Source organism: Diachasma alloeum, unplaced genomic scaffold (assembly GCF_001412515.2).
Source record: "Diachasma alloeum isolate Michigan unplaced genomic scaffold, Dall2.0 Dall_scaffold_00210, whole genome shotgun sequence".
NCBI classification, from domain to species: Eukaryota; Metazoa; Arthropoda; class Insecta; order Hymenoptera; family Braconidae; genus Diachasma; species Diachasma alloeum.
Window position 1 is genome coordinate 991,048 of NW_021680375.1, and position 27,813 is coordinate 1,018,860.

General features: G+C 37.5%; 4 protein-coding genes across 6 annotated transcripts in view; 2 read left to right on the forward strand and 2 right to left on the reverse strand.

The window, feature by feature from the left end:
* The window catches only part of LOC107036632 (receptor-type tyrosine-protein phosphatase N2), a 31,394-nt gene extending 19,945 nt beyond the window's left edge, over positions 1-11,449 (reverse strand). For 2 of the 3 annotated variants that reach the window (XM_015254711.1, XM_015254710.1), the window contains exons 1-4: positions 11,258-11,449; positions 8,476-8,582; positions 2,322-2,375; positions 690-1,894 (exon numbers count right to left, since the gene is read on the reverse strand). In XM_015254711.1, the coding sequence (XP_015110197.1) occupies positions 690-1,894; positions 2,322-2,375; positions 8,476-8,572 (1,356 nt within the window). In that variant the 5' untranslated portion in view covers positions 8,573-8,582; positions 11,258-11,449. The remainder of the gene's footprint in view (positions 1-689; positions 1,895-2,321; positions 2,376-8,475; positions 8,583-11,257) is intronic. The other variant, XM_015254714.1, reaches the window with a different exon arrangement.
* A 4,069-nt stretch (positions 11,450-15,518) lies between these two features.
* LOC107036636 (60S ribosomal protein L27) lies at positions 15,519-18,337 on the forward strand. Its single transcript, XM_015254719.2, has 4 exons — positions 15,519-15,587; positions 16,123-16,350; positions 17,826-17,965; positions 18,246-18,337. Exons 2-4 carry the CDS (start codon positions 16,132-16,134, stop codon positions 18,292-18,294), a joined length of 408 nt encoding a protein of 135 aa, XP_015110205.1. The 5' UTR covers positions 15,519-15,587; positions 16,123-16,131; the 3' UTR covers positions 18,295-18,337.
* Positions 17,633-24,115, reverse strand: LOC107036635 (dynactin subunit 2). Its single transcript, XM_015254718.2, has 8 exons — positions 23,861-24,115; positions 23,660-23,731; positions 23,087-23,214; positions 21,610-21,721; positions 21,199-21,353; positions 20,732-20,966; positions 19,477-19,756; positions 17,633-18,826 (listed from the first exon to the last, which is right to left on the reverse strand). The coding sequence occupies exons 1-8, from the start codon at positions 23,894-23,896 to the stop codon at positions 18,648-18,650; spliced, it is 1,197 nt and encodes a 398-aa protein (XP_015110204.1). The 5' UTR covers positions 23,897-24,115; the 3' UTR covers positions 17,633-18,647.
* An 893-nt stretch (positions 24,116-25,008) lies between these two features.
* LOC107036567 overlaps positions 25,009-27,813 on the forward strand; it is a 45,730-nt gene continuing 42,925 nt past the window's right edge. The window contains exon 1 of the mRNA XM_015254605.1: positions 25,009-25,672. Coding sequence (XP_015110091.1) covers positions 25,520-25,672 — 153 coding nt within the window. The 5' untranslated portion in view covers positions 25,009-25,519. The remainder of the gene's footprint in view (positions 25,673-27,813) is intronic.

Genomic DNA, 27,813 nt, shown 5'->3' on the forward strand with positions numbered 1-27,813 from the left:
AGGTTTTGCCTGAAACCATTGACTACTAGCAATAGGAAGTGATAATGATTGAATTTTACCCTCATGAGGGTCGATAATTTCNTTTGACCCTTATGCGACCCTCATGACCCTTACACGACCCTCGGACTACAATTTAACCCTTATGATTTCATGCCCTGAGGGTCAATAATTCCTATTCCGTTTGACCCTTATACAACCCTCATGAAGACAAGATTATGAGGGTCAATAATTTCTCTTCCGTTTGACCCTTATACGACCGTCATGAGGGTCAGATGAATGTCAAGCAAAAGGGAAATGATATCCTCGTAACATCAACCTCATAAATATCTGAAACGGGTCAAATACGAAGGAAAGCGATGATCGGTGCTTATAGGTCAAATAACTTCCGTAATTAGTGCGAGAGATGATTACTTTGTTATATTACGGAATTTGTGGGGGAATTGTCTGACGCAACCGGGATATTTTCCACTCGAAGGTTTTGCCTGAAACCATTGACTACTAGCAATAGGAAGTGATAATGATTGAATTTTACCCTCATGAGGGTCGATAATTTCTCTTCCATTTGACCCTTATACAACCCTCATTCGGGTCAGAAGAGAAATGATATTCTCGCGCAATCCCCTTCATGAATGTCAGGCACAGGTCAAACATCTTTTGCCTTCAGATAAAATTCTAATAAGTTCACTCACCGATTTAGTAATGATCTCTCCATCAATCCAATGCCGAATCTCCTTATCAAACTTGATGAACACATGGTCCACATCCACACGATCTACATCAACATCCTTAATCTTGGTGATATCCCCCCCAGCAACGAACTCCTTCTTGACGAAATTCCTCCTGACCCCCTCGACCTCTTCCTCCTCGTCGTCCGGTGCAATCGTCTGCATCTTGAAGGCATAATTATTCGTCGAATAGAACGGCCCCGGCTTCTTCACATCAAGTCTCTCGGGTCTCTTGAACCCGGGCAAGTCCACAGCAATCTGCCAGTAAGGAATTTCGCTGTAATCGCCCAAATCAAGCTCAGTTGAGTCATCCTCGTCGTCCTCATCAGTCTTCTCCTCTCGCCCTCCGCCCCTCAGCCCTGCATTAGCCTCAAAGTACTTCATGAAATCCTCAAGGTCAGTCCCGTCGGCATCGAAAAACGTAGTATTGACGACCTTCGGACGAAAGATATTGTCGCTGCGGCCAAAAGACTCAGGATACTCGTCGTCATACGGCTCATCGATGAAAGTCAGTGCTTCCCTCTGGCTGTGTCGTCTTGATCTCAGCATCTTCGTCTCTTCTGCAGCCCTCAGGGCCCTCACCTGCTCCTGCAGCCGCTGCGAAAGCTCATACAACTCTTCGTCGTATCTGTAAGCTTCCTCCGATTCGTCCGAATCATCAGGAAAATTGGTCCGCCCTTCTTCCCCTAATCTAAGGGTTGGGTGACGATCCATACGGTGAATTTTGGTCCGCTGGTCGGTGATGTCATTATCAACATTGACTTGAGTTGTTTCGGCGGCCAGAGGTAGGGGAGGGGGGTAATAGAGCTCATTGGCAAAGTCGCCGTAACCGTGACCCCGTGTTGGCATGAATTTGACGACCGCCAGTGGAGATATTCCATTGTCGTCGGGGTCTAAGCCGATTTGACGCATGTCGGGGTTGGGGGGAGGGGGGAGGTACCCAAGGTCATCGCAGGTGAAATCATCGGAGGGGGTCTCGTAGCGAATGCTGTTCAAGGTGGATGTGATGACGCACTGGGTGTAGGGGTGTGACCATTGGTAGTTCTCGGCAACCAGTTTCTCCAGGACTGAGCGCAGGAGCTCGAGCTCCGAGGGGTCCAGATCGTAGCGGTAGGCGGTCGACGAGTCCAGGAGGGAGTAGGGTTGGATACACCTACCGAAGGCTGCATCTGACGAGGAGTTTTAGAGGTGAGTCGGTGCACGGGTGGGCGGATCGGGGGTGGTGTGGGTTGATCGATTTTTTGTTTTATAGTAGAGGTGCTTTTAAAGGGGGGGGGGTGAAGATGGTGATGTTGAAAAATTACGGTAATTTTTCCTGAAAACATGTTGTTGACGGAAAGTTGGAGATGCAGTGGAAAATTAAGGCAGCTTGGCGTCAAAAAGTTTTTGGACTGAAGCTTCGGAAGTTTTGAGAAAAAAGGGTTGTCTGCCAAAATTTTTCATCGAAAGTTTTGCATCAGTTCTTTTTAATAGTTCAGGTTGCAATGGTTGGAATGGTATTCCAACACACACAATGGGTTACACAATTGTTCACAATGGATTCATTTTTGGATTCTTGGAGGGGAATGATCGATTGTTAGCTCATCAATTACTTACCATCGTAGCATGTCTCATCCAGTGTTCGACACAGTGTCTTGTCGAATAGACATCCTGGAACATAAGACGGCGAGTATGAATTAATTTATTTCTGGACTGATTTACATTATTGTATATGTAGAAGATCCACAGCAACACGTGACATTATTAACCGCTTATTGTGAGTCATAAGAGGCCAACGAACAGTTATTTCTGCACGTATTCGATCGCACTTCGGTCGATTTGATAACAAATTCGGACGTCATCATTTGGTTCTTTTATTTCTGTAGGTTTTCATGCGATCAATTACATGGAAAGTGAGATAGTTGAATCGCTATTTTGGGGGTGGATTTTTTTTGAGAAAAAGCCGGAAGTTCAAATGAGATATTTTTACTTCCAAATGGAAGGTTTGCAATCGTTCAAATTCAAGTTCCGGATTTTTGGTGTTACAGTGAGAGAAAAAATTAGCTTTATCAAAATAGTATATTTCGTAACGAGTGCAAAAAAGTGTTTTTTGGCGAGTGGGAGGTTTATATCACGAGCCGAAGGCGAGTGATATAATCCCACGAGCTAAAAAACATTTTTTCACGAGTTACGAACAATATTTTTCATCACAATGTGGCGGAAATTGGACTTTTAGGCACGCGGAGCGTGCCGAAAAGTTCACTTTTCGTCACAGCGTGATGAAAAGTATATGTTCCAAGTGAGAATATTTGGTGGAGTAGAACAGATTTACTTGATGGAAATTAACCAACTCGATAGAAGAAAATTTTACATTTTTGACAAAAATGAAATTTTTGTCATGATCATCACAAATATTCCTAGAAGAAGTCCAACTGTTGACAGGACAAAATACAATATATTGTACGAGAATCATTTGATCTGAGAGAACTCCATAAATTTAAACCATAGAAAGAATACATTGACGAAAAAATAATTTGTTTTTCTCAAAAAAGAAAATTGTCTCCTCGAAATTATTCAGTTTATTATTTTCTATTATTATTTAGTTTTGCCAATAACACAGTTTTCGTCAGTAACACATGGAAATTCAAATAAAAAATCTTGGAGCACTGGTTAATTCAGTGATTCAAATGAACATTGCAATAGCCTTGATCGGAGTAGTCGATGGAAACGTGAGGTTTATATAATCCTCCACATGAGTTTGCAATTCCGGGAACACTATTCTATCTCGCCAGAACTTGTGAGCGAGCACATTCCAGCGTCAATCTATAATAAAATCGTTTAAATTCATTTCATCCAATTTATCTCTGGCCCACTTATAAAAATGGCATCATCTGACGATTCCTACGATAGTGAAAGTGACTGTGAGACAGAACCAGCAAGAAATATCGATGGAGAAGCCCAAAATATCCGAAAGAATCTACTGCCCACAAAGTCATGCAAAAGATACAAACTTTGTTATGACAAATTCATTGAATGGGCGAGAAAAAATCAGATTACAGAATTTACAGAGAATGTCTTTTTTGTATATTTTGATGAACAATCAAAAAGACTGAAGCCTTCAACTCTGTGGGGGGAATGGTCAATGCTGAGAAATGTCATGATTCTTTTTCACAATATTAACCTCAAAGCATTCGACAAACTCAAAGCATTCATGAAGAAACAATCCAGAGGGTATAAACTAAAAAAATCCAAGATTTTTCTGTGGAATCATGTAAAGACATTTCTTCAGGTCGCTCCAGATCGAATGTACCTCGCAATGAAAGTAAAGATAAAAGTTGGCCACGTCATCCCGCGTGATTGCCACCCGAGCGAAGCGAGCTCACACACACGCCGCTCGCTTCGCTCGGGTGGCAAACACACACGCGGGTTGATATGCCCAATTTTCGGCCCTTGTATAGCAATAATACTAAATCAAGGTGTATCAAATTTTCAATGAGAAATTGTTATTAGAAATTTAATACAGCGTGATGTTAGCTTGATGGTAGTTATTAATTTAGTGGTATCATTCTAAGATGGAGTTGGTAGTTTTTTATCGCCAATTGAGGCCTTACTGTCTACTAAAATGTAGCAGACTGATGTGGTTAATTTAATGTACACCCTATTATTAACACACTGAGAAAAATTCAATGGTAATTTTAACTACAAGGGAATTGTCAAAGAAATTATATTTACAGTAACAATAAACTTTGTAGATTAAACTGGGATTCATCGTTCGATTTACTATGTCAAATAGTGTCATCCACATTATGATGTAATTTTCACTTTGGTGTACACGGAGAGAAATGTTCAGTAAAAATTACGGAACTCAGAATTCGCTCACCGATTACGGAATCCACTCAGAAAAATTAAGTGACGGTATCGTAATTTTTCACAGGAGATTCAGATAAAAATTACGGAACGCTCTGAAAAAATTCCGTGACAGTTCCGTAAAATTTCCTACAACCACATTTCGCTCCGGAATTACGGAAAAGATACGTAATTTTTATTGAATATTTCTCTCCGTGTAATAGTTGAATCTACAATGTTTATTATTACCATAACTATTATTTTTTTGACAATTCCCTTGTAATTGAAATTATCATTGAAATTTCTCTCAGTGCAGAAATGTTGGTAATTGTCACCAAATTTCAGGAATACCGTAATGCTTTTCTTCCGAAGTTATTTATGTCTGCAGTTAAATGTAATACTGCGTGTCTGAAATAAATTCACTTTAAGGAGAAAAGAATCCCCGCTGGGCGCTGCAGGATTCTCTCTAAATTCTAATTCTCTTGGAATTTTTGTAAAAATATTGTGTTGTGAATTGGGAAACTAAGACAAGTATAGTTTTTTTCGAATTTTTTTTTTCCAAATTGCTTTCCCAAATTGTTGGGAAGCGATTTCATAACAAAGGCGCTTTTTCGACAAAAATGCACTTATCTTAATTTACCGAGTCACCACAGTATTGGTAATTGAGGGAGTTACGATTTTTTGGAAATAGCTAGTTTTTGTCCAACAAATTTTTTTTCCAAATTGGCCTCGATTTTTCTGCGGAGTTTCAAGCTATTAAATCGCCCTTTAGCACACTCAAAGAACATGAAAAACCCTTCAGCTCAGTTTGACGGGATTGATATAAGAAAACTTTTTTTTTCAATCTTTAATTACCAAAAAGCTATTTTTTTTTTTAATCTGACATTTTCACAAAAAAATGTCAATTTGTTTTTGTTCGTTTTTGTATTTTTTTGTTTTGAAAAATTGTCAATAAAATGGAAAAAATTTTGGCGCCAATTAGATTTTGCCATTCGCCGTAGTTCGGCAGTTATAATTTTTTTCAGTGAGACAAGTCTTGAAAACGACCGAAAATCGCTATTATTCATGCAATTATCCTCCAAAATGAGTGAATATTATAATTTGTGCATTGTTAATTATTTAATGGTTTCCCTCGTATAGAGGTTCGCAATGTCGGAAGATAGCATCCTGCTTTCCATGTAATTTGTACCTTAAGGGGAAACGGAACCCCTGTGTCTATATGAATTTTTAGAATTGTGATTTCTGCTACAATTATTACTTTATATCTATGAAACTACTTTATCGACTCGATTATCACATTGTTGAGTCAATGAAGTAGTTTAATGAATAAAAAATAATAACTACAGGAGAAAACACAATTCTAAAGATTCATATAAACGCAGTCGCACGTCTGCGCCGAACGTCGTTGGTCGCGTGGCAAGCGCTGCGCCGTCCGTACATTCTCGAGCGCAGCGTTGCCAAAGCCATACGACACTATAAGCATATCACCGGCCAGCGACCCCCCACTCTGCACACCCTGCTCGGGACTACCGCGAGGGCCGGCACCACCGCTCGTCAAATTTCCACTGCGAGAGTGGTCGCACGGTGAGCGCTGCGCTCATTCTCGCTAATCGCGCTCGACAAAAAAATTAATTGAGAAAAAAATTGTCAGTACAGAGCAACCCTACCGTGTTTAATCTCATCAGGACATATCATTTGAGGAACTCGTAAATAGGCAGAGCGTAATTCATCACATTTCTAGAGATATCGTGAAAATAACAAAAACGGCGGCGTTCAGACCATAGCGCGAAATAGGGTTTTTTTCTGAAATAGGGTTTTTTTCTAAAAATTATTTTCCCTATCCCGAATGTCCTCTTCACCCGCAACCTTCAATTTGTTACCCCCTCTCATAATCACCATGTAAAATATATGTTAAAGCCCCTGGGCTGTCGCTATACTTCATAAAGTACTGTCTATAAAAACTGTAAACATTTGTTATTGTTTGTAAATATTCGTATTTATGTTAATAAACATTATTTGACTTGACTTGACCATAGCGCGACCACTGGAGGGTTGACAATATCTACGACTTGACCGAGTAAAATAGCCCGGGCCTCATTAATTATGTAATGAGTGCCACCTGCATTCATAGCACCCGATAGTAAACAGAGAATTTTAATTCATCTCGCAATATGCATCATCCTTAATTACAAAAAAATGCAAAAACCTCGCGCTTTCTCCCCTTTCCCTCCAAAAATACCCCCAACGTCATTCTCATAATCTGCATCACGTAACAAACCTCCCCACCCTTTCTGCCCCGGATGGATTCATCCCCCGAATCAACAGAGAGACGGAGAAACGCGTGGGTCGAGGCTCGATAATATAACAGAGAAGGCACAACAAATCCCTTTCTCATTCACCCCTCGTTTCTTTTTACCATCTCGGCTCCTCCCCCTGGACTTCTGTCCTTTCTAGAATCGTTGACGTACATTCAAACACATCCATGACAATGGAGCAGCTCAACGGGATAGGATTGAGTGTGTATGGGAGAGGGCGTGAGGGCACTAACAGATGGCAAAGGCTGATGATAACAATAACGCAAACAGAGACTAACAATAGATAGGAGTAACGATTTTTGTTGTTGGTTTTGCCGTTTGTTGGGGAATTATTTCGGGTTATATATGAAATATCAAGTCTCAGCGTCACGTACATGAACAAAAACTCTTCCCCGTCTCATGTTGGTATTGCTTCATAGAGATTCTTTACACGCAGAGAAACCAACACGTAATTTACGGTGTGCTAAATGTAATTTATGCTTAACGCCGGTATCAGTAGCGAAGTAGTCAAACGAGTTAAGTCGACTTAGCTCTTAGCAGAGTTTTCGAGCAATATCTCCGAATCTAAGGGAGATAGTGGAATTTTCGTGAAGGTATTTTTTGTAGCACTCAATTCGCTCTACAGAAAAGGTTATAATGAAAATTTTTCTATCTGCTTTAGATCCCAAGATATTCATTGAAAACTGACTAATAGTTAAAATCGACTTAACCCTCATTCATTTCATTATATTTTAGCGTGCTTCCATTATATTGGAGCGAGTGAGTCCCTGTGGACCGCTCGAGCGCCAGTGTTGCTATATTCACTGCTACACGTGAAATGCGCGCATAGCGTTAAGCGCCAAGGTGGCAACACGGCGCGCGGTTTAACCCAGCGGCGCTGCGCTAACCGTGCGACGGATAAGGGCCGGCGGCCGCGTGCGAGTCATCGAGGATTGAGACATCGTAAATGACGATCTTAATAGAATAGTATATTTCGCCACTAGGCCGAAAAAAACTTTTCTGGCGAATATGAGTTTGCTGCAATCATATGAGCTAGAAAAGTTTTTTTTGACCGTATGACGAACAGTATTTTTTGTTATGACGGCCGTAGGCAGAGATTCACGGACGCGGAGCAGAGCGAAGCGTCCGTGAAGCGCTGCCTCACGGCCGGAATGACAAAAACGTGTTTTACGATTTACTTATGCATAATTTACGCAAAAAAATATCGTATATGAACATTGAATCGCTTAACATACTTTTTTCTTTTTGGTCGTTAATTGCGGACAAGTAAACGTAAAATACGGAAAAAAATCATCGTAATTTACGAATATGAAACCATAAATTCCCGTTATATGTAACCGTAATTTACGGCGATTTTTAACGTAATTTAGGCTTCAACTTCAAGCGTCATAAACTCCTCAGAAAGTGTAAAAGACGACTTCGTAAACGTAATTGAAAATTAGGTTTTTCTGTGTGTAAAATTATCATGCAGAACGAACTATTGAGAACAAATTAAGTGAACTTTTTTTTTTGGTCCCTTGTATTTGTAAAACTCTGAGGGTTTGAAGGACTTCAACTGAATTAAAATGGATTTGATTTCTATTGATAATTAATTTTTAGATCAGACTCACCTATTTCACCGACGCCATAAACTCCTGAGTCCTCCAGCAGGAGAATCAGGACGATTGAAAGGCAGTTGACTCCTTCCCGCCACCTTTTTCCACCCATCGATATGAATCTGGAAATTTATATAAATAAAAATGAATAGATAATTTAAGAACGGGTACACGGAGACAAAACACCTTAAATGGGTGCAGGGGTGGAATATTTTCCTTACTCTCTCCGATACAGCCCTGTTCATCGCCATTATATTTAACATAATTCCCCATATCTCCAAATTTTTCAATTTTTTTTTCATCCCCTGGAAGATGAAGAAAAATTCTCGGTACCTATAAGTTCAAAAATTTTGAAATCGTCACCAATATTCACCTGTGTCTGGCACAATTCAATGGACAACAACTAAATTTTTTAGTGAACATTGAAAAATATAATTTTTATCACGCTGTGCGAAAAAGCAACTTTTTAAAACGTCACTTTTCCACACATTGTGATGAAAAATATCGTTCGATACTCGTGGGAATAGTATTTTTCCGGCCTGTTGCGATGGGGTTTTTTACTCGTGTGGCGTTGGCCTCCGAGCCGTAGGCGAGGACTGGCCAACCACACGAGTAAAAAAACCCCATCGCAACAGCCCAGGACCAATATTTTTCTGTAGTGATTTTCAAGTTTTCGAGTTTGGGAAGTATGTAATACCAATTCCCAGACGAGAAATCGTGGGAAGCAGTACAGAAAAAGTGTTTTTTGGCTCGTGGGATTATATCACTCGCCTTTGGCTCCTGCTATAAACCTCCCACGAGCCAAATAGTATATTATGTCATTAGGCCTTCGGCTCGGATTATAAAGCCACATTCGCCAGATAATGCTTTTATCGCCGTGTGATATATGCTGTTTTATGTCGTTGGACCCGATAAACCGCGATTCTAACCTCGCTTCGCTCGGTTAGATCGCGGTTTTCGGGTTAGTGACATAAAAACTCTTTTCCGCACTCGTAACGAAATATACTATTTTCCATGACACGTCTTTCTTGTGTCATGAACTCTTTTTATTCACCCAAAGGTACCTATCAAACTTATAAGTGAAATAAGCTTCTACAAAAAACACTTTAAACTATTTTATTTGGAGGAATGTTTGAAACAGGTGCCGAGCAAGGACTAGGATCTCATAATCTTTGTAGTACTTGAAAATAAAAAAAATTCTAAGGGAATTAGAATTTAGAGAGAAAAAATTTCTGCTTCACCCACCCTCCCAGATACGCGCCGGGCACCCTTACTTTTTTTTTAACCATGTTTTTTATTCATTTTCTACAGTAGGTATTTACAATATTTACAGCTATTTACATAAAAAAATAGGTACATAAAAAAATGAAAATTAGTATCTGGTGTTCGATAAACATGACATGTGGTCACTCTGTGACACTCGTGTTCAATTTTGTATTGGGCTTTTTTATAGATTTATTATTATTATAAGGTTTTAAACCTTTGTTCTGTTGTAGAGCTTTTTCGTTTTCGTTTTTATGCGCTTGAAAAAAAAAGAAAAGAAAAAGCTTGAAAAAAAAAATAAAAAGCCGGGCACTCTTACCGACTAAGCTACCGAGAACCACAGAAATTCCCTCTCAAATTCACCTCATACACGGCAGCTCCGTGCCGTGTTACTTTTTAAAGAAAACTAGGAAAATTCTTGAAAAATTGTGCAAAAAGGTCGTATAAAGTCTCATCTAAAATGAGAGTTATGACAGCCAACATAAACACCTCATCATATGACGGTTCATGTGACGCATTTGCATCTCTACTCGGAACCAAATAATTCTACGCAAGACCATCACAAGACCGTTTGTCGTAGCGCACAAAACCCCCCCAGAAACCTCACCCCTTTGCACTGAGAAAAAAAATTATTTTTGCCAAATATCCATTTACTTGAGAGAAGTATTTATTCTTTCAATACCGTATTTCTCCATTCGAGTCATTCTCAGGCAATCCTCATTAGGTTTCAATCATGTCAATTATATTGCTCTAGAATACGATCATGTTAGTTATGACCTTGAGAGAACTTCTTCAATAATTATCAAGATTAAAAAATTGATCGAAATTCTGGCCTGTAGAAAATGAAAAATTCTGGAACTATGAATAATCATTAGAAGAGTCCATCCAAGGTCATGTGCAACACAGTCATCCTCTAGAGCAACATGACTGTTGTAATTGAAACTTAGTCGGGCTCACACCTGGGAATGACTCGATTGGAGAAATACGATTTTGAAAAAATAAATACTTCTCTCAAGTAAACGAATATTTGGCAAAAATATATTTTTTTCTCAGTGTGCCCCCTCGCCACCGATATTTGCATAATACTCAATCAATCCGGCTTATCTAAAAGTGTCTGTCCTCCGCCACTCCTGTTCACTCCTCAATTCATCTTCATCGCATCGGGAGCTCTAAAAAATCAATAAATTCGCTAGACGTTATCACTCATTATCGGCACCTGCTGTTGAACCTCGTAAACCCGCTGATATTGCTAGGCGCAGGGTAATTAATTATTACAGATGAGGGAAGATTTTTCGGACACCGGTGGAAGCATCAGGTTGTAGTCACGTTTCACACCCCCGGGCATTCGCATACTTACGGGCTACGACGTTACAATAACATCTCGCGGTTCAACCACGCCTCAGCGCAATTTACAAATAAATAAATAAATAAATAAATCAACAAATGAAAAATACAAAAATAATTTCATCCTCAATTTTTGATCGTGTATTTTTTTCAATTGGACATAATTTTTTGGTAAAAAAAATGTATTTACCTTTCAGATTCAGTGACGCATAATCTCAAGGTCTAGACACTTGTTCTCACTTTTTTAAAAATACGGAGGGACTATCGATAACGGAAAATTTCACGCTATTCGTAGTTTTGAAAATACTTTTTTCTGTTTTGGTTACATTCTAGAGAGGAGGAAGTAGTGTTTCAACCCCCCGGCGATCCTCACTCGACGCGGTGATACCCACGACTGATGTGCGACGCGATGGTGGGGGTAACAGTAGTGGGAGTATTTGACGGAGAATCGATTTTTGGGTGAGCGATACTGGGCAAGGCGAGGGCGAACCGCCCACGCTTTGCCCTTTACACGAGCCGGCTTTTCCGTTCAGGGGAATATTATTCAGAAGAGGATTGCATATTGTGGGGAGTAGGTGGCGAATAGTTCCAATTTAAAGCTTTGGATTTTTTGGGCTATATCAGCCCCAGAGATAGCCGAGATAGCCATATCCATAAATTATAATTATCGTTAAATTATCAAGTAGTTAATTGTTCATGTCACTTAAATTTTCAATTATTGGAGTGATCATCAATTTAAATATTCAATTCCGAATTAGTTTATCCATTAATAATTGAATTAGGAAGATTGACGATTATTTCAGTAGCGAAGTGGTAAAACGGTTTAAGTCGATTTTAGCTTTTGGTCAGTTTCCAATGAATATCTCGGAATGTAAGGCAAATAGTAAAATTTTCGTTATAACCTTGTTTGTAGAGCGAATTGAGATCTATGAAAAAGCTATCTATGAAAATTTCGCTATCTCCCTTAGATTCGGAGATATTCCTCGAAAAATCAGTAGAGAGCTAAGTCGACTTGGACCGTTTTACCGCTTCGTTACTGATTCGGTTAATCGAAAATTTCTTTTGCGAGATTTGGTATTATTTACTTGATAGAAAATTACAGTTGAATATTATCAAATACTAGGGGCCTAGGCCCCCTACTCGCTCCGCTCGCCAACCCCCATATGACCCACATATGAGCCTTATAATCCATATTCTGACCCCTGTAACCCTTAATCTGACCCTCATGACCCTTATCACCGTTAATCTTACCCTTATGACTCTTCATCTGACCCTCATGATCCTTATTCTGACCCTCATGACCATTATTTTGACCCTCGTGACCCTTAATTGTAGATTTTAATTTCGAGCATAAGATTTCTAACGCTTGTGACCCCTAATCTGACCCTCGTGACCCTCATTATACCCCTCGTGATCCTTAATCTGAGCCATATGACCCTTAAGATGACCCTGTGACCTCTAATCGACCCCTCTTGACCGTTAATCTCACCCTCGTGACCCTTATTCTGACCCTCGTGATCCTCATAACCCTTATTCTAACCCTCGTGCCCCTTATTCTGACCCTCATAACTATTATTTTAACCCTCGTAACCCTTATTTTGACCCTTGCGACCCTTAATTTGGCGCTTCGCGTGCCAAAAACGTCCCTTTTCCACACATTGTGATGAAAAATATCGTTCGATACTCGTGGGAAAAGTCTCAAACTATTAAGTCTCCCTGACTTCGAATAGTTAATTTTCTCATAAGTTTATGTTATTTTTGCAGCCAACCATTTTCTTTTAGAAATCTATTTCAGATTTTAATCTCCAAAATTCATGTTATGTTTATACTACTGTAATTGCTCGCTACCGGATCGATCAGCCCTACACATCGACCATCGATGCAATTATATATTTATGGATTGTTTATTTGGTTCCCCTAAGGGATGCAAAGAACTTCCGCTTTCCACAATACCTTAACCTAATGACCTCAGCTATTTATTCATTCATGTAGGAGCAGTTTCATGAAAAAATCAATCCATTGACTTTCTTCAATCAAACGTCACTTGAAAAACGTGAAGTTGGATAATTTTCAATAGCGAATTTTTACTCCAGAATATGAAAATGTGATAAAAAATATTAGTTAGGTTTTTTTTTATGTCGATAAATGATAAAAAATTAATCAATTTCAGTTCTTTCTGTATTTGTTTATCTATTTTACTGTTCTTCATGATATTTCGAAATAAAAATAGTGTATTCCACGGCGAGGGCCATGGGGTTTTTTACTCCCGTGGAGTTGGCGGCCGAGTCGAAGGCCTGGCCAATCCCGCGAGTAAAAAAACCCCATCGCAACAGCCCAGGAACAATATTTTTCTGTAGTGATTTTCAAGTTTTCGAGTTTGGGAAGTATGTAATACCAATTCCCAGACGAGAAATCGTGAGAAGCAGTACAGAAAAAGTATTTTCTGACGAATGTGGCTTTGTATAATCACATTCGTCAGAAAATACGTTATGGACCTTGTGATGAAAATAACTATTATGACACTAGTGAGAACAAAACGGCTCTTTGTGCGCGAAGCATGCAAAAAAGTGCGGTTTTTTCACTCGTATCATAATATACTATTTTGCAGAATAAGCCGTGATGGTTTGAATGCTTTAAATAAAAAAAATTAATAAATAATATACTATTTCATCACAATCTGTGGAAAATGGGTTTTTCCGCACGCAGAGCGGGCGTAAAATTTGACTTTAGTACCCAATATGAAAATTACTATCAGTGTCTGACTTTCTAATAAAGAATTTACTAATACATAGTCGAAGTAGCCCAGTCAAACGAGATACTATTATTTAAAAAAATAATTGAAGAAAGAATTTGATGGATCAATTTCTCACTCATCAAAGTTAAAATTCATGGAAAACATAATCAATGATCAATAATTTTTTTTCTTTGGCTTTTCGAATTTATTTTTCCTTGTTACACCCAACGGCTCAACAGGAGTTTATTCATTCTACTTTAATTAATATCTGAATAGCGACTAGCGAATTCAGCAGTCCCGTGATTTTCACGAGGTGAGGTAAAATCCAACAATTCCATTCATTGGCAAATGCGCATGATTGGGCTTAATGTGAGCCAGGGTGTGGCGAATGATTGTTTTATTCTCATGAATTCACGGTGTAGCGGATTTTATGGCAAATGAGAGACTGGGGAGGTCGTGGCACTGAGGTATCCTTGGTGAGCACTGCTGTTATCGATTTGTAGATAATGATGAGGAGGACGAAAACACTTGTTGCCAGAGGGGAATTGAATACACTGGATATTCATGTCAATGTTTGGCTTTCATTTCGAGGGGTTTGGCGATGTGAATTATTTTTGAGGGATTGAGAAACATAAATTTAATACAAAAATTGAGTGAATACTCACAATCTCAAAATAAATATCACAGATGATGAATAGTAGGGATATTTCATACAGTTTTTTAGTCATGATTAAACGAGCAATAATTTTTTAAATGATTATTTTTTACAATTCAGGTAGACAAATCGGATTTTAATGTTTTATTGGCGATTTTCACATTAAGATGCTGGGATAAATTATGGTTTTTAACTCGCACTTGAATGTCGAAAAAAATTATGATTCGAAATCTCATTGTGTTTTTGACTAATTATTTATAGTTTTTTGAAAAAAAACAATAGAAAAGCTAGCGTATTCGCTAGAAAATTCTATTGGAATTCTATGGGGTTTCTAGAGGATTTCTATTGGAACTCTATTGAAAAATTCGACTTATTTTCTGCGCTGATTCTATTGCGTATTTGTTAGGAAAAAGTCAATATATTTTTAATTTCTGTTCGAAGTTTTCTCTTGAGACTTTTCCTATTAGAATTATTCGGCTCAAATTTTCAAAGTTTTTTTCGCTGAATTTTGTGTTGTTTTGCATTACAGAATCCGAGTAGAAAATTGATACCCAAACCATCTTGTTCGTAAATAATTGGTGAAAAATACATTTTTAATTCGTATTAAGAATTTCCCTTTCAGCAATTATTCATTCCCAAAAGGGAAATGTTTAGAAAAAAATACATTATGAAATTCAATTAAAATCTCGCTAATTATTCATGATTTTATTCAAATTATTCCCACGCAATTCAAACATTTAAATGATTAAAAAATTTTGAATTCATGGCTTCACAACAGAATCGATTAATTTATCGACTACAAATGTTTATTTTTCTCCAAAAATCTGCATTGTTGACTGTTAAACCATTCCAGTCATGATTTCCCACAAATAACGAATAATTGATACCAATTGTTAATCTAAAATGTCTAAAATTATTTCGCCGCCCTAGGATTTCCCAAAAAAAAATTTTTTTTCGTTATCAAATCATAATTACGAATTGTTCATCATTTTCAAGTTTCCGCGGGTTTTCAAGAAACCGGAAGTGTCTCTCCCCCGGCATCTTGCCGCGAAACCTCGAACTATCCTCGAAAGATACGTGCACGAGAAAAAGTAAGGTTAGACTCTTTTTTCCGGTTTGTATAGCCGTGAGGTGCGTTAATTCACGAGTGACCGAAAGTAATCAACAAACATCCAACAATTACGCGATTATTACAGCCGAAAAACCCCTAATACTCATTCTCCAATGTCTCTTTTATTATTTAGCAACAGTATTTCCTGGATTTATGTGAAAAATTGATAAAAAATCTAGAGACAAAGTTGATCCGTCACACGTCTCAGCCCCCAGTGTTCCCCACAATCAATTAATCAATTGATAATAATAAACATTCCAGTTCTCGGGCATTTCTGATGTCCACAACAATTTTTCTCGTTCAGAAATTCGGAAATCGAGTGAAAAATCACGATTTCTATTGTTATTCCAGTTTTGACAATTTTAGGTTATGTCAAGCTCCAAAAATGTTGATTACAGTTGATCAATTTTTTCATAACAATTGAACGATTTTATTCAGTTTCTTAGTGATTTTTGTGGACTAAAAAATTATTCTTTTTAGTTATTGTTGGATGTTTGCAATTAATTTGCGGAAATTTGAATAATTGAAGGGGCTAATTGTCACTTGTGTTTACAGTTCGCCAAGATGGTGAAGATTATGAAATCAGGTAAAGTCGTGCTGGTCCTCAGTGGCCGGTACGCAGGACGCAAAGCCATTGTCATTAGAAATTACGATGATGGTACCACGGAGAGACAGTACGGGCATGCACTTGTAGCTGGAATCGATCGTTACCCACGAAAGGTTCACAAACGCATGGGGAAAGCCAAGATCCACAAGAGGTCCAAGATAAAGCCTTTTGTTAGGGTGAGTTGTATCTTTTAATTCTCCATTTATTCCATTTTCGTAATTATTTGAGACGAAGATGGACTAGGAGAGGGTGGGGTAAAATGGACATTTTTGACTTATTCAAAAATATGCTCAATTTATAATAAGTAAATTTTGCAATTGAGCTTAGTTTAGCTTCATTTTAAAAAGGAAGAATTGTTCTTTTCATTGAAAAAAAACTTATATCATTTCATCAACAATTCAACCCGTCTTAACGTTTCAAAAAGTCAAAAGAATCTGTTTTACCCCACTCTTTCTGTTGGGGCAAAATAAACACTAGGACATTTTTCAAAATTATTCTCAACTCGGGAATAAAATTCTTCCTCACGATTAACTATCTACACAAATTTCATTATTTAAATATTTTCATAATTTACCACTGGTAGAATGCTATTTTTGTTATTGTACAATTATTGAAAAATTGATAGTTTTATGAAAAGAATGCGAGGTTTTTTGTGAGAAATGGCAAAAAATTGTCTTCTGGCATTCTGTAAATTTTATAATTGTCAGTAAAATTTTGATGTTTTATCAATTTAGTCAGGTGCAATGATGTCAGTAATGGGTTATTGGAGAAAAGAATTAAAAGAGATATTTCTTAATTAATCTTCCATTGTTTAATTATTTCGATAATTATTTGAGACGAATTCGGGAAAATGGACACTTCATATTTTTTAAAAATATTCTCAATTCAGGAATAAATTGGGTAATTGAGCCCTGTCTGTGCTCATTACAAAGGGAGAAGTATAATCTCTAGGAGAAAAAAATATTCCATTTCATTAACATTTGAAAAAAAAGTCGAGTTTGCATTTTGTAATTGTTGAATTATCTCAGTACTGATGGGTTTCAGGGGTCTTCATTTGTGGAGAATTCGATTGTTGTCGAGATAATTTTTCAATTGTGACAGACTTATAAAATCCTTATAAATTACATAACTTAAATTTTAATTTCGAATAATTAGTAAATTTTGAATAAAATTAATGAAGATTCCATTTTGAAACAAAACAACAGGTGCAATCTTTGTTAATTATTCAATTAATAATGAGTAATTTCTGAATAATTAACTTAGCAGCGAAGCGGTAAAACAATTCAAGTCGACTTAGCTCACAGCTGACTTTTCGAGGAATATCTCCGAATCTAAGGGAGATAGCGAAATTGTCGTGATTACCATTTTTGTAGATCTCAATTCGCTCTACAAAAAAGGTTATAACAAAAATTTTGCTACCCGCCTTAGATTCCGAGACATTTATTAAAAACTGACCAATAGTCAAAATCGACTTGTACAGTTCAGCGCTTCACTACTAAATTATTAATACAATATTATTAAAACAATCTCTAGACATTTTTTTCTAAACCCACTCAATTTCTAGATAATTATCCAATTACCAGAACCTGCACATTTTCATCTTTATAAAGTCGTCCAAATAATAACGAAAAATGTTGTAATTTTGTTTCAGATTCTCAACTACAATCACTTGATGCCCACGAGATACACCGTGGACTTGCCTTTGGACAATAAGGTAGCCCCCAAAGACCTGAAAGACCCCATGAAGAGGAAGAAGGTTCGATTCCAAACTCGAGTTAAATTCGAAGAGAGGTAATTACTCAAAAAAATTGATTCAATCAATTCCATTCATCATATCTTCGCAAAGTAATTATGTTCAATTTTCCTGGGCCTAAAATTCAATACTGTAAAGAATTCCGATCAATCTTTAGTCTTGCGAATTGAAAAACATATTCTCGATCAAATTTTTCAAGAAATCCAAAATTAGATTGAAATGCCAGACGAAAAAAGTACAGAATCATTTCATTTGACATTTAAAAATTATTTAATTATTCAGTCAACTAATTTGTGATTTTATTTTTCATTTCCACAGGTACAAAATGGGCAAGAACAAGTGGTTCTTCCAGAAGCTCCGTTTCTAATTGATTTTAAATAAAAAAAGCTAATTAAAACACGAAAAATTGAGTATCATTCATCTTTATTAAATATCCATCTCACAACTCTCCCCTTCCCTTTAATTTAAATTTCAATTCAACATTCAAATAATCAATTTATTAGTACAAAAAGAATTGAGTGATTCGTCGAACTAAACATGAAAAAATTCAAAATCATGACAATTTTCAACATTTATTTACACTGTGCTGTCGAGTAATGTGATAAATACGTTTTTTTTCTCATTCTTCATTTTATTTCCAAATAATCGAAGCGATTTTATCGTGAAGTGAAAGTAATGAAAATAATTAGTGCGCAATCGGTGACTTAGGAGAGAGTAGAATCACTTCTTTAGATTACTGACACGTTCCTCGAGAGCTACGATGTTCTTTTGAATCACTTGGAGATTCGTGGCAAAACTCTCCTGAACTCCTTTGAGGACTGATTTGTTGCTCTCAAGACTGTTTGATATTTGCGTCTGGAGCTCCTCGAGTTGGGCGAGAGACTGACTGAATTCTCCAGCTGAAACACAGAAATTTCATTCAATTTTTTCATCCAGACCCAACGGCGCATAAAGTTTGAATGAAAATATTAATACATAAAATTGAACGGAACAGTCATGGCGAAAAGTATTACTTGAATTAAATATTTCGATAAGTTATACTAGTTCGTTCAGAGGAGGATATGAGACATTTTTTGTGGAGAATTAAATCACTAAATGAAAAATGTTTCGACATTTAATCTTAAACTCAGTGATTATCTCGACGAGTGTATGAATTCAAATTGTCTTGCTAATTTGATCAAATATCTCGACAAATTTGTTTTAGAAAATTAAATTTTCTGGAGAAAAGAATTAAAAGAGATAAGTCTTAATTAATTTTCCATTATTTAATTATTTCGATAATTATTTGAGACGAATTCGGGAAAATGGACACTTCTTCACATTTTTTAAAAATATTCTCAACTCAGGAATAAATTGGGTAATTGACAAATCCAATCAGATGGCAATCAGACAAATCCAAATCGATTAGTCAATTAGCAAAACATTTTGACAATTAAATTTCCTAGTGTCAGAGATATTCACAAATTAATCTGTAAAAATTAATTCTCCCCGAACGAAGAGTAAACGTCTGACTCATGAATTAACGAACAGGTGATATTTGAAAAATTACCTCTGCGATGCACAGCATTGAGTGCAATCATCCTGTCCACGGTCTGTGGGATAATCTGGGAGATAGCTTCAGTCTTCTTGACGATCTCGTACATCTCACTGATCTTCTGGTCTCGATCGGTCTCTGGAGGGAGTGCTGACTTCTTCTGTGCCACTGCGTCCATTCTGTGAGCAAGTGTCGCTATCCTGCTCTCCATAGCTTCAATCTGACTGCTGTCCAGGAGTGACGACTTTGCTGACAACTTCTGAACTGACTCCACAATCCCTTGAGACTTCAAATTCTGGAAAACGTAGAAATTATGATCACTAATTGATTTTTATTCATAACGTAATTATTTTTTTGGTCCTGACAAGTTCCCGTAAAGAGGAGCTCTTTACATTTTCTGCTGAACTTGTTAATTATCGAGATAATTGGGTGAGAGTGTGGCAAAAATGGAGAAACAAGTGTTTGACGCAATTCAAGCAAAAAACAATTTTTTTTATCAACTTTCATTGATTAACTTTTTTTTATTATTGGGAGTACTGATGAGAATAATAATTTTCCATTCAGTAGAATGGAAAATTATTGAGAAATTTTGACAGGAGAAGATTTTGTCAATGGATTGATTGAAAAGAAAATGAAGCAGCAAAATCCAGAGTTCAGTGGAAGGCCCAGGGGGAGAGCCAGAGGGGGAAAAAGGAAAAGGTGATGCTGAATTTCAATCGAATGAAAAAAGAGAAGTGTAATCGCCCTAATCTAATCAATTGAATTACAGATGAAATATTTAATATTACTTGAAAAGAGAACTGTGGATGAAATTAGAGAAAATGATTAATATTGTCGTCTCGATATAAAAAATATATGAAAAACCTTCGGGAGTTTCGAATGAGGAGAGAACGTAGACTCAGCGATGACGAGGTCTTAGTTTGGCTGCTGGAGAGTCAGGGGACAAGCTGACTAGTGGACGTTGAGATCGAGATCTAACAGGGGAGTGGGATTTATCTGTGGAGGTAGTCGATACGCTATATCGGGCTTTCGAATATCAGTGATTTTTTCGCACCGCATGTTCTTTCCTACCGAATAGAAAATTATTATTCTCATCAGTACTTCCAATAATAAAAACTTGATAAACAAAAGTTGATAAAAAATGTTTTTTTGCTTGAATTGCGTCAAATAGTCGTTTTTCGGCTGTTTCATTTTGCTCTCCCCTAAATAATTAAAAGTTGCGATGAGTTGTATTGACCCAAAGTCACCAAAAATGAAGAGTTAAAGTTACCTGGGTGAATTTCGAAAGTTTATCATCGCTGGTCCCGATAACAGACTCCAATTTCGCCAATCGTTGCTCTAGATTAGAAATTCTCGCCACTTCCTGCATTCTCGCTTTTTCAGGTAGGTACATCATTTCGTACTTTAAAAATCCCTTTGTGCCATCAGCTTCGTTTGAATCGCCTTTTCTTTCCTTTTCAGGGATGCCAGCTGATTTAAACTGCTCTATTTGCGTTTCCAATTGCCTGGAAGAATTAAATAATCCAATTTTCTATATTATTCGTAATTAAAATTTAGTTATCAAGTTATAACACGTGTTTAGTTTGGACATTCAATTATAATGCAATAGTCGACTCTGATTATTGACCAGTTTTCAATGAATATCTCGAAATTTGAGGGAGATGAGAAAATTTTTGTCATGACGATTTTTACTGCACCATCAAACGCCATTAATTGCTAACTAAACGAAAACATTACTTTAGTCTCATGCCCTGAGGATCCATGAGAGTCGTCACGAGATCAGTCCCAAGGCAGTCGTACAATTTCAAGCTGTTCAGCTGTTTTCCAGCTTCCTCCACGTGGGATAGAATGTCAGCTGCATTCCTGGACTCCTCCTCCTGCTGTGCTTTCTCCTGAAATAACGGATATGTCCATTAGAACATTCAGAGAAATTCAAAAAAAAGTTCGTTCAATTATTAGACGTGGTAATTATTTTTGATGGATGTTCTAGGGGAAAAAGCGATTGCTCTTGAATAAAAATGAATTTGAGTTGTCTACAAATTCTTGACATATTTCCTAGCAATAGATTGGGCAGTGAAAATTAATTACCACATCTAATATTTCTGGGGATAATTTGCACTTGGGGCTGAAGTTGAATTTTTTTTCTACCTTGATTTGGCTGAGTTCATCGTACAATTCTTTGATCTCACACTGCAGTCTCTCGTACTTCTGCATTGGTGTCTCTTTCTCATCGTCCCCTGGCAGCTCCCACACCCCAAAACTAATAAATGAAAATGCGTAAGTGTTAATTCAACAAGGAAATAGTAAAATTTGGGGAGTTAATTTTTAAACGCTCAATCATTAGAGTTAAACACTCAATCATTACAGCAAGATTTTTTGTTGGAAGTTTTGTGTCTCGACTCATTCCCCGCATGAATCAATAATTTCATTTCATTTCATTTTATTTCGTAAAGACCCAACAGCACAAGGCCCATTACCGGATCAAACTACAGTCTACATCAGGGATAGCCAAATTTGTAATATTTTATGACGATTACTTTTGGAGCCCTTAAATTGACAAACATGAACCTTGTAATTTTTTGAGTAATTAAATATCATCAATTCAAATATTCAAATTTTTAACTATTTTATCAATCAATAATTTACTAGCGATCTGCGCTTCGCGCCCGCCGCTAGATTATTTTATGTTATATTAATTCATTTTATTGTTTTCTTTCCAATTTTTCTATGCGGTTAGATTAAATTAAATTTATTGGATTCTATTCCCATTGTAGTATACAAATTGTAGGAAAAGTTTTTCTCATTTTCAAATGAAGAGATATTTATGTTAAATAATATCAGTATAATATAATAATTCCTCTCAATAAAATCAGATCATAAAAATGAAATTTTTCGTTTTCATAATCTGATTTTATTGAGAAAAACGCAGGGAGAGATGATCAGCAAGAAAATAAAAGAAAACGATTTTTTATTTTTCTGAAAAATTTGAAAACTGATTTTTTTTTAAATGAAAAAATATCAATATGTTTCCTTTCTATGATCTAATTTCAATGGAAGAAAGTGAAAAAAAGAACAGAGATACGTGATCAGCAAGAAAATAAAAATTTCGATTTTTCAATGTCCCCGGAAAGTTTTAAAATTGATATATTTTTTCAAATAATGAAAGAATACCCATCAATTCAATTTCTACCCTCACATTTTGATAGAATACATTTAAAAAATTGCAAAGAATAAAAATCGGAGATGAAAATTTTTATCGGATTAATATTTACGGATTTACAATAAATAATTAAGGAAAGTATAAAATTCAGCTTACGGTTTAGCTCAATTATAAAATTTTGTTATTTGGGAAATCATCTCAAAAATATTAGATTTAAAGAGGAAATCTCAAGACATTTTTTGTCGATGAATAAATTTTCAATAAATAATGTCTGGATAATTTCATCAAAGCAACTCCTCATCGAGATGATCTCACAGAATTTTAACTAAAAAAGAAACATGAGAATGGAAATATTGATAATAGAGTGAGGAATTATCCTTAATTTCTTAAAGTATGACGTTTGTGTACTTTGAGCAATCACCGAAACATTCGAGAAAAGTGAGAAAATATATAATTGATAGTTACCCAGTTCTATTTCTCCTAGAAATTCTGTCAGAGAAATCGACTCCAGTAGTGACGACATGTTTTCCCTTGAATTTTCCAAAGGCCTCAGTCGCATTGACGTGGAGTTTTTCAATTGCCTCAGACTCATCCTGTTAGAAAAAAAACAAAAAAAGCGAATCAATTGGAACAAAAAGTAGAAGAGGATGAATATCTTGATTGTTGATATTTTCCGACCAAATGTTACAATTTGGATGAATTATATTTGATTCAAACAATTAATTATCAAATGATTTCTTATTTGATTTAAATAGGCATTGGAGCCTTTATCAACAACATATGAGGATAGAAAAACTCAATAATTTATGAGAATGCAATAAATTAAGGCTTAGAATTTTAACCTGGGAGAAAAGTGTCTGAAAATCTACACTGAGAGAAAATGACAAAGGTCTCAAACAAGTCTTACTTGTGCCAAGAAAATATTTTTTTGAAAATTATCAAAAAAGGGTTTTTTTTGTGCCAAACACAAAAGTGTCCAGAAGAAATCACTCGATCGATTTTCCTCATCTCATGAGTCATGATCCCCCAATGTCTTACCTCGCTGTACGCAGGGAACTGCTCGCTCTCGGGTAACTCCGTGGTCTCGTAGACGTCTACTTGATTGTAGACCTGGAACAACACATTTTAATCAATTAGGAATTAATTGGGAATGAGTAGTCCACAGTGAGGAGTTGGCTAACCCCAAAACTTCCCCCTGAGCTCAATAGATTCTCGAAAGTAAACAAAATATCAACTTACAATCCCGGGAAGATCCGCATATTTGGAGTCTGCCATTTCAAAAACTCGAAAATCCCTCAAGTTTCCACTTTTTCACTAAAAATCGCGAAAAGTCGGGGCAATTTTGACAGATTGACACGATTGAAAGGTCTCTTCCGAGTTACTGTATAATCCGCCGATAAAAATGCATTCTGCATTTACCATATCTGCTTCGAAATCTAAAAAGATATCGAGGTGAAGCTTGAAAAATTTTGCCTAGACTATTTCCCAAAATACCTGGACTAATAATTTCTCCAAAACCGCAACAGTTAACTTTTTAACTTTAGAAATAACAAACTAGATAATCATTTTTGAACCGACAGCTTCAGGCTTTAGTGTTCTAGCGCCGCCTTTACCTCTAGCACCGAAGCATGGAAGCTCCATTCAAGCTCTGGGATTCCCAACCCCACTACTCATCATACAGTTAAGGTAGGTCCGAAGACAACACCACCCAATAATCCCTATGGATTTCCAGAAAAATTCTAAATGACTTAAGGTGTTGCGTGTAAAAAGTCAAAATGATGAAAAAAAATTCAAAAAATTCAATTCATTCATTGAAAAATGTCGTGCTCAGCGATTGAATCAGGGCTCGAGAACAGTAAAACTCCCCTTCCGTTTCACCCCCTCCCCACCAGTGGTCATATACAAAACACCTTAACTTGAGTCATTCAAAACTATCAACTTGAGTCTATTAAAGTCTCAAATCGAGACCTCAGGAGTCTCACCATGAGACTTTGAAAGTCTCAATTATGCCTTTCCGGACGCAGTGTCACCAGATCGTGACGTCACCCCATTTAACATTGTACAGGTTTGGAAAAAATCAAGTGGCTCAAGTTGAAATCTTAAACTCTCAAAATTGACTCAACTCAATCACTTCCGAGCCTAAGCTTCAAGCTCCCCCGCAAGCTCGATTCCTTCTTTACCCCCGCACCAGCGCCTCTCTCGTCCACCCTTGGAACTTGTCAGCGCGATCGACGTTTCTCGAACTTGCCAACACGCGTGCAGAGACATCCCCCCTCCAGCCAATCACATTGCCACCTCCACCAATCCACCTTACCCACCTCACACAGAGCAAGTGCCTCCCCTCCCCGCCGACGTAACGCCAATCCATACACAGTTGGAGGCCAAGCTCTACCCTCACTACACCGCCGTCTCCCTTTCTTCCGCCAAATCAAACAAACCTCTCACACAAACACAAGTCTCGCATGAAAAAAACCCACTCCACTCCCTCCCCGCCATCTCTCAGCTGATGCGATAACCCATACATACACGTTGCAGTGTCCCAGCGAATACTTCCCCATCGTATTATGCTCAGTATTGTCAGTGAAGTACAGTATTAACGTGGTGAAACAACGAAAACGTCACCAGTGAATGGTGACCATTGATATTCACCCATTTCCATTGATTTTTTTTGCCCCTTGGAGACCGTTTAATTATCGCGAGTTCATGGTGTAATTGTGCCTGTGCTTGTGCTGTGCTGTGACGAGAATTATTTGGGGACTTTCACTCGGTGCAGGCGAGTGAGAACAAAGCTTCCACGGTTTTCATTCTTTTTTTTTCATTTTTTTTCTGGGGGGGGGTTTGAAGGGCTGGAGGTGCTGATTTTGAGGGCAATTGGGGATTAATTGGTGGACACTGGGCATGGTATACCTGAGGGGCTCTTGGGGCATGGGAGAGACTGATCCACAGTGTCTGAGTTCCAATACGCCAGTCTCTTCCACCTCGTCAACTTCAAGTGTTGGATATCTTCAGGAGTATGATGAAGAAGTTGCTTTACATCCACTTAATAACCAGGTATTTATGGGGTCATAATTTTTTTGGGGGATTGGGGGTCTGTGCCCGATTTTTGGGTGAAGTTGAAGTTGGGGTTTTCGGTTCTTTGTAGGGGTCTTCATTTTTTGGAAGTTTGAGGATTCTTGACGGGTTTGATGATCTTGGGGGGCCTGTGCACTTTTTTTGGGTGAAGTTGAAGTTTTCGGTTTTTTGTAGGGGTCTTCTTTTTTTTGGAGGTTTGAGGATTCTTGATGGGTTTTATCTTTGGGGGGTCTGTACGTGATTTTTGGGTGAAGTTGAAGTTGAAGTTTTAGGTTTTTTGTAGGGGTCTTCTTTTTTTTGGAGGTTTGAGGATTCTTGATGGGTTTTATCTTTGGGGGGTCTGTACGTGATTTTTGGGTGAAGTTGAAGTTGAAGTTTTAGGTTTTTTGTAGGGGTCTTCTTTTTTTTGGAGGTTTGAGGATTCTTGATGGGTTTTATCTTTGGGGGGTCTGTACGTGATTTTTGGGTGAAGTTGAAGTTGAAGTTTTAGGTTTTTTGTAGGGGTCTTCTTTTTTTTGGAGGTTTGAAGATTCTTGATGAGTTTGATCTTTGGGGGATCTGTGCGCGATTTTTGGGTGAAGTCGAAGTTGGGGTTTTCGGTTTTTTGTAGGGGTCTTCTTTTTTTTTGAAGTTTGAGGATTCTTGACGGGTTTGATGATCTTGGGGGGCCTGTGCACTCTTTTTGGGTGAAGTTGAAGTTGAAGTTTTCGGTTTTTTGTAGGGGTCTTCTTTTTTTTTGGAGGTTTGAGGATTCTTGATGGGTTTTATCTTTGGGGGGTCTGTACGTGATTTTTGGGTGAAGTTGAAGTTGAAGTTTTAGGTTTTTTGTAGGGGTCTTCTTTTTTTTGGAGGTTTGAGGATTCTTGATGGGTTTTATCTTTGGGGGGTCTGTACGTGATTTTTGGGTGAAGTTGAAGTTGAAGTTTTAGGTTTTTTGTAGGGGTCTTCTTTTTTTTGGAGGTTTGAGGATTCTTGATGGATTTTATCTTTGGGGGGTCTGTGCGTGATTTTTGGGTGAAGTTGAAGTTGGGGTTTTCGGTTCTTTGTAGGGGTCTTCTTTTTTTTGGAGGTTTGAAGATTCTTGATGAGTTTGATCTTTGGGGGGTCTGTGCGCGATTTTTGGGTGAAGTCGAAGTTGGAGTTTTCGGTTTTTTTGTAGAGGTCTTCTTTTTTTTGGAAATTTGAGGATTCTTGACGGGTTTGATGATCTTGGGGGGTCTGTGCAATTTTTTTGGGTGAAGTTGAAGTTTTCGGTTTTTTGTAGGGGTCTTCTTTTTTTGGAGGTTTGACGATTCTTGATGGGTTTTATCTTTGGGGGATCTGTACGCGATTTTTGGGTGAAGTTGAAGTTGGGGTTTTTGGTAGGGGTCTTCTTTTTTTGAATGTTTGAAGATTCTTGATGGGTTTGATCTTTGGGGGGTCTGTGCGCGATTTTTGGGTGAAGTCGAAGTTGGAGTTTTCGGTTTTTTTGTAGAGGTCTTCTTTTTTTTGGAAGTTTGAGGATTCTTGACGGGTTTGATGATCTTGGGGGGTCTGTGCACTTTTTTTGGGTGAAGTTGAAGTTTTCGGTTTTTTGTAGGGGTCTTCTTTTTTTGGAGGTTTGACGATTCTTGATGGGTTTTATCTTTGGGGGATCTGTACGCGATTTTTGGGTGAAGTTGAAGTTTTCGGTTTTTTGTAGGGGTCTTCTTTTTTTGGAGGTTTGACGATTCTTGATGGGTTTTATCTTTGGGGGATCTGTACGCGATTTTTGGGTGAAGTTGAAGTTGGGGTTTTTGGTAGGGGTCTTCTTTTTTTGAATGTTTGAAGATTCTTGATGGGTTTGATCTTTGGGGGGTCTGTGCGCGATTTTTGGGTGAAGTCGAAGTTGGAGTTTTCGGTTTTTTTGTAGAGGTCTTCTTTTTTTTGGAAGTTTGAGGATTCTTGACGGGTTTGATGATCTTGGGGGGTCTGTGCACTTTTTTTTGGGTGAACTCGAAGTTGGGGTTTTCGGTTTTTTAAGGGGATTTTTTTTCTTGAGGGGCTTGAGGATTCTTCAGGGGTTTGATGGTCTTTGGTGATGGTTTGGCATCAGCAATCAAATCTTCAGCATTGGGATTTTTTTGAAGGGGTTTTGGTGA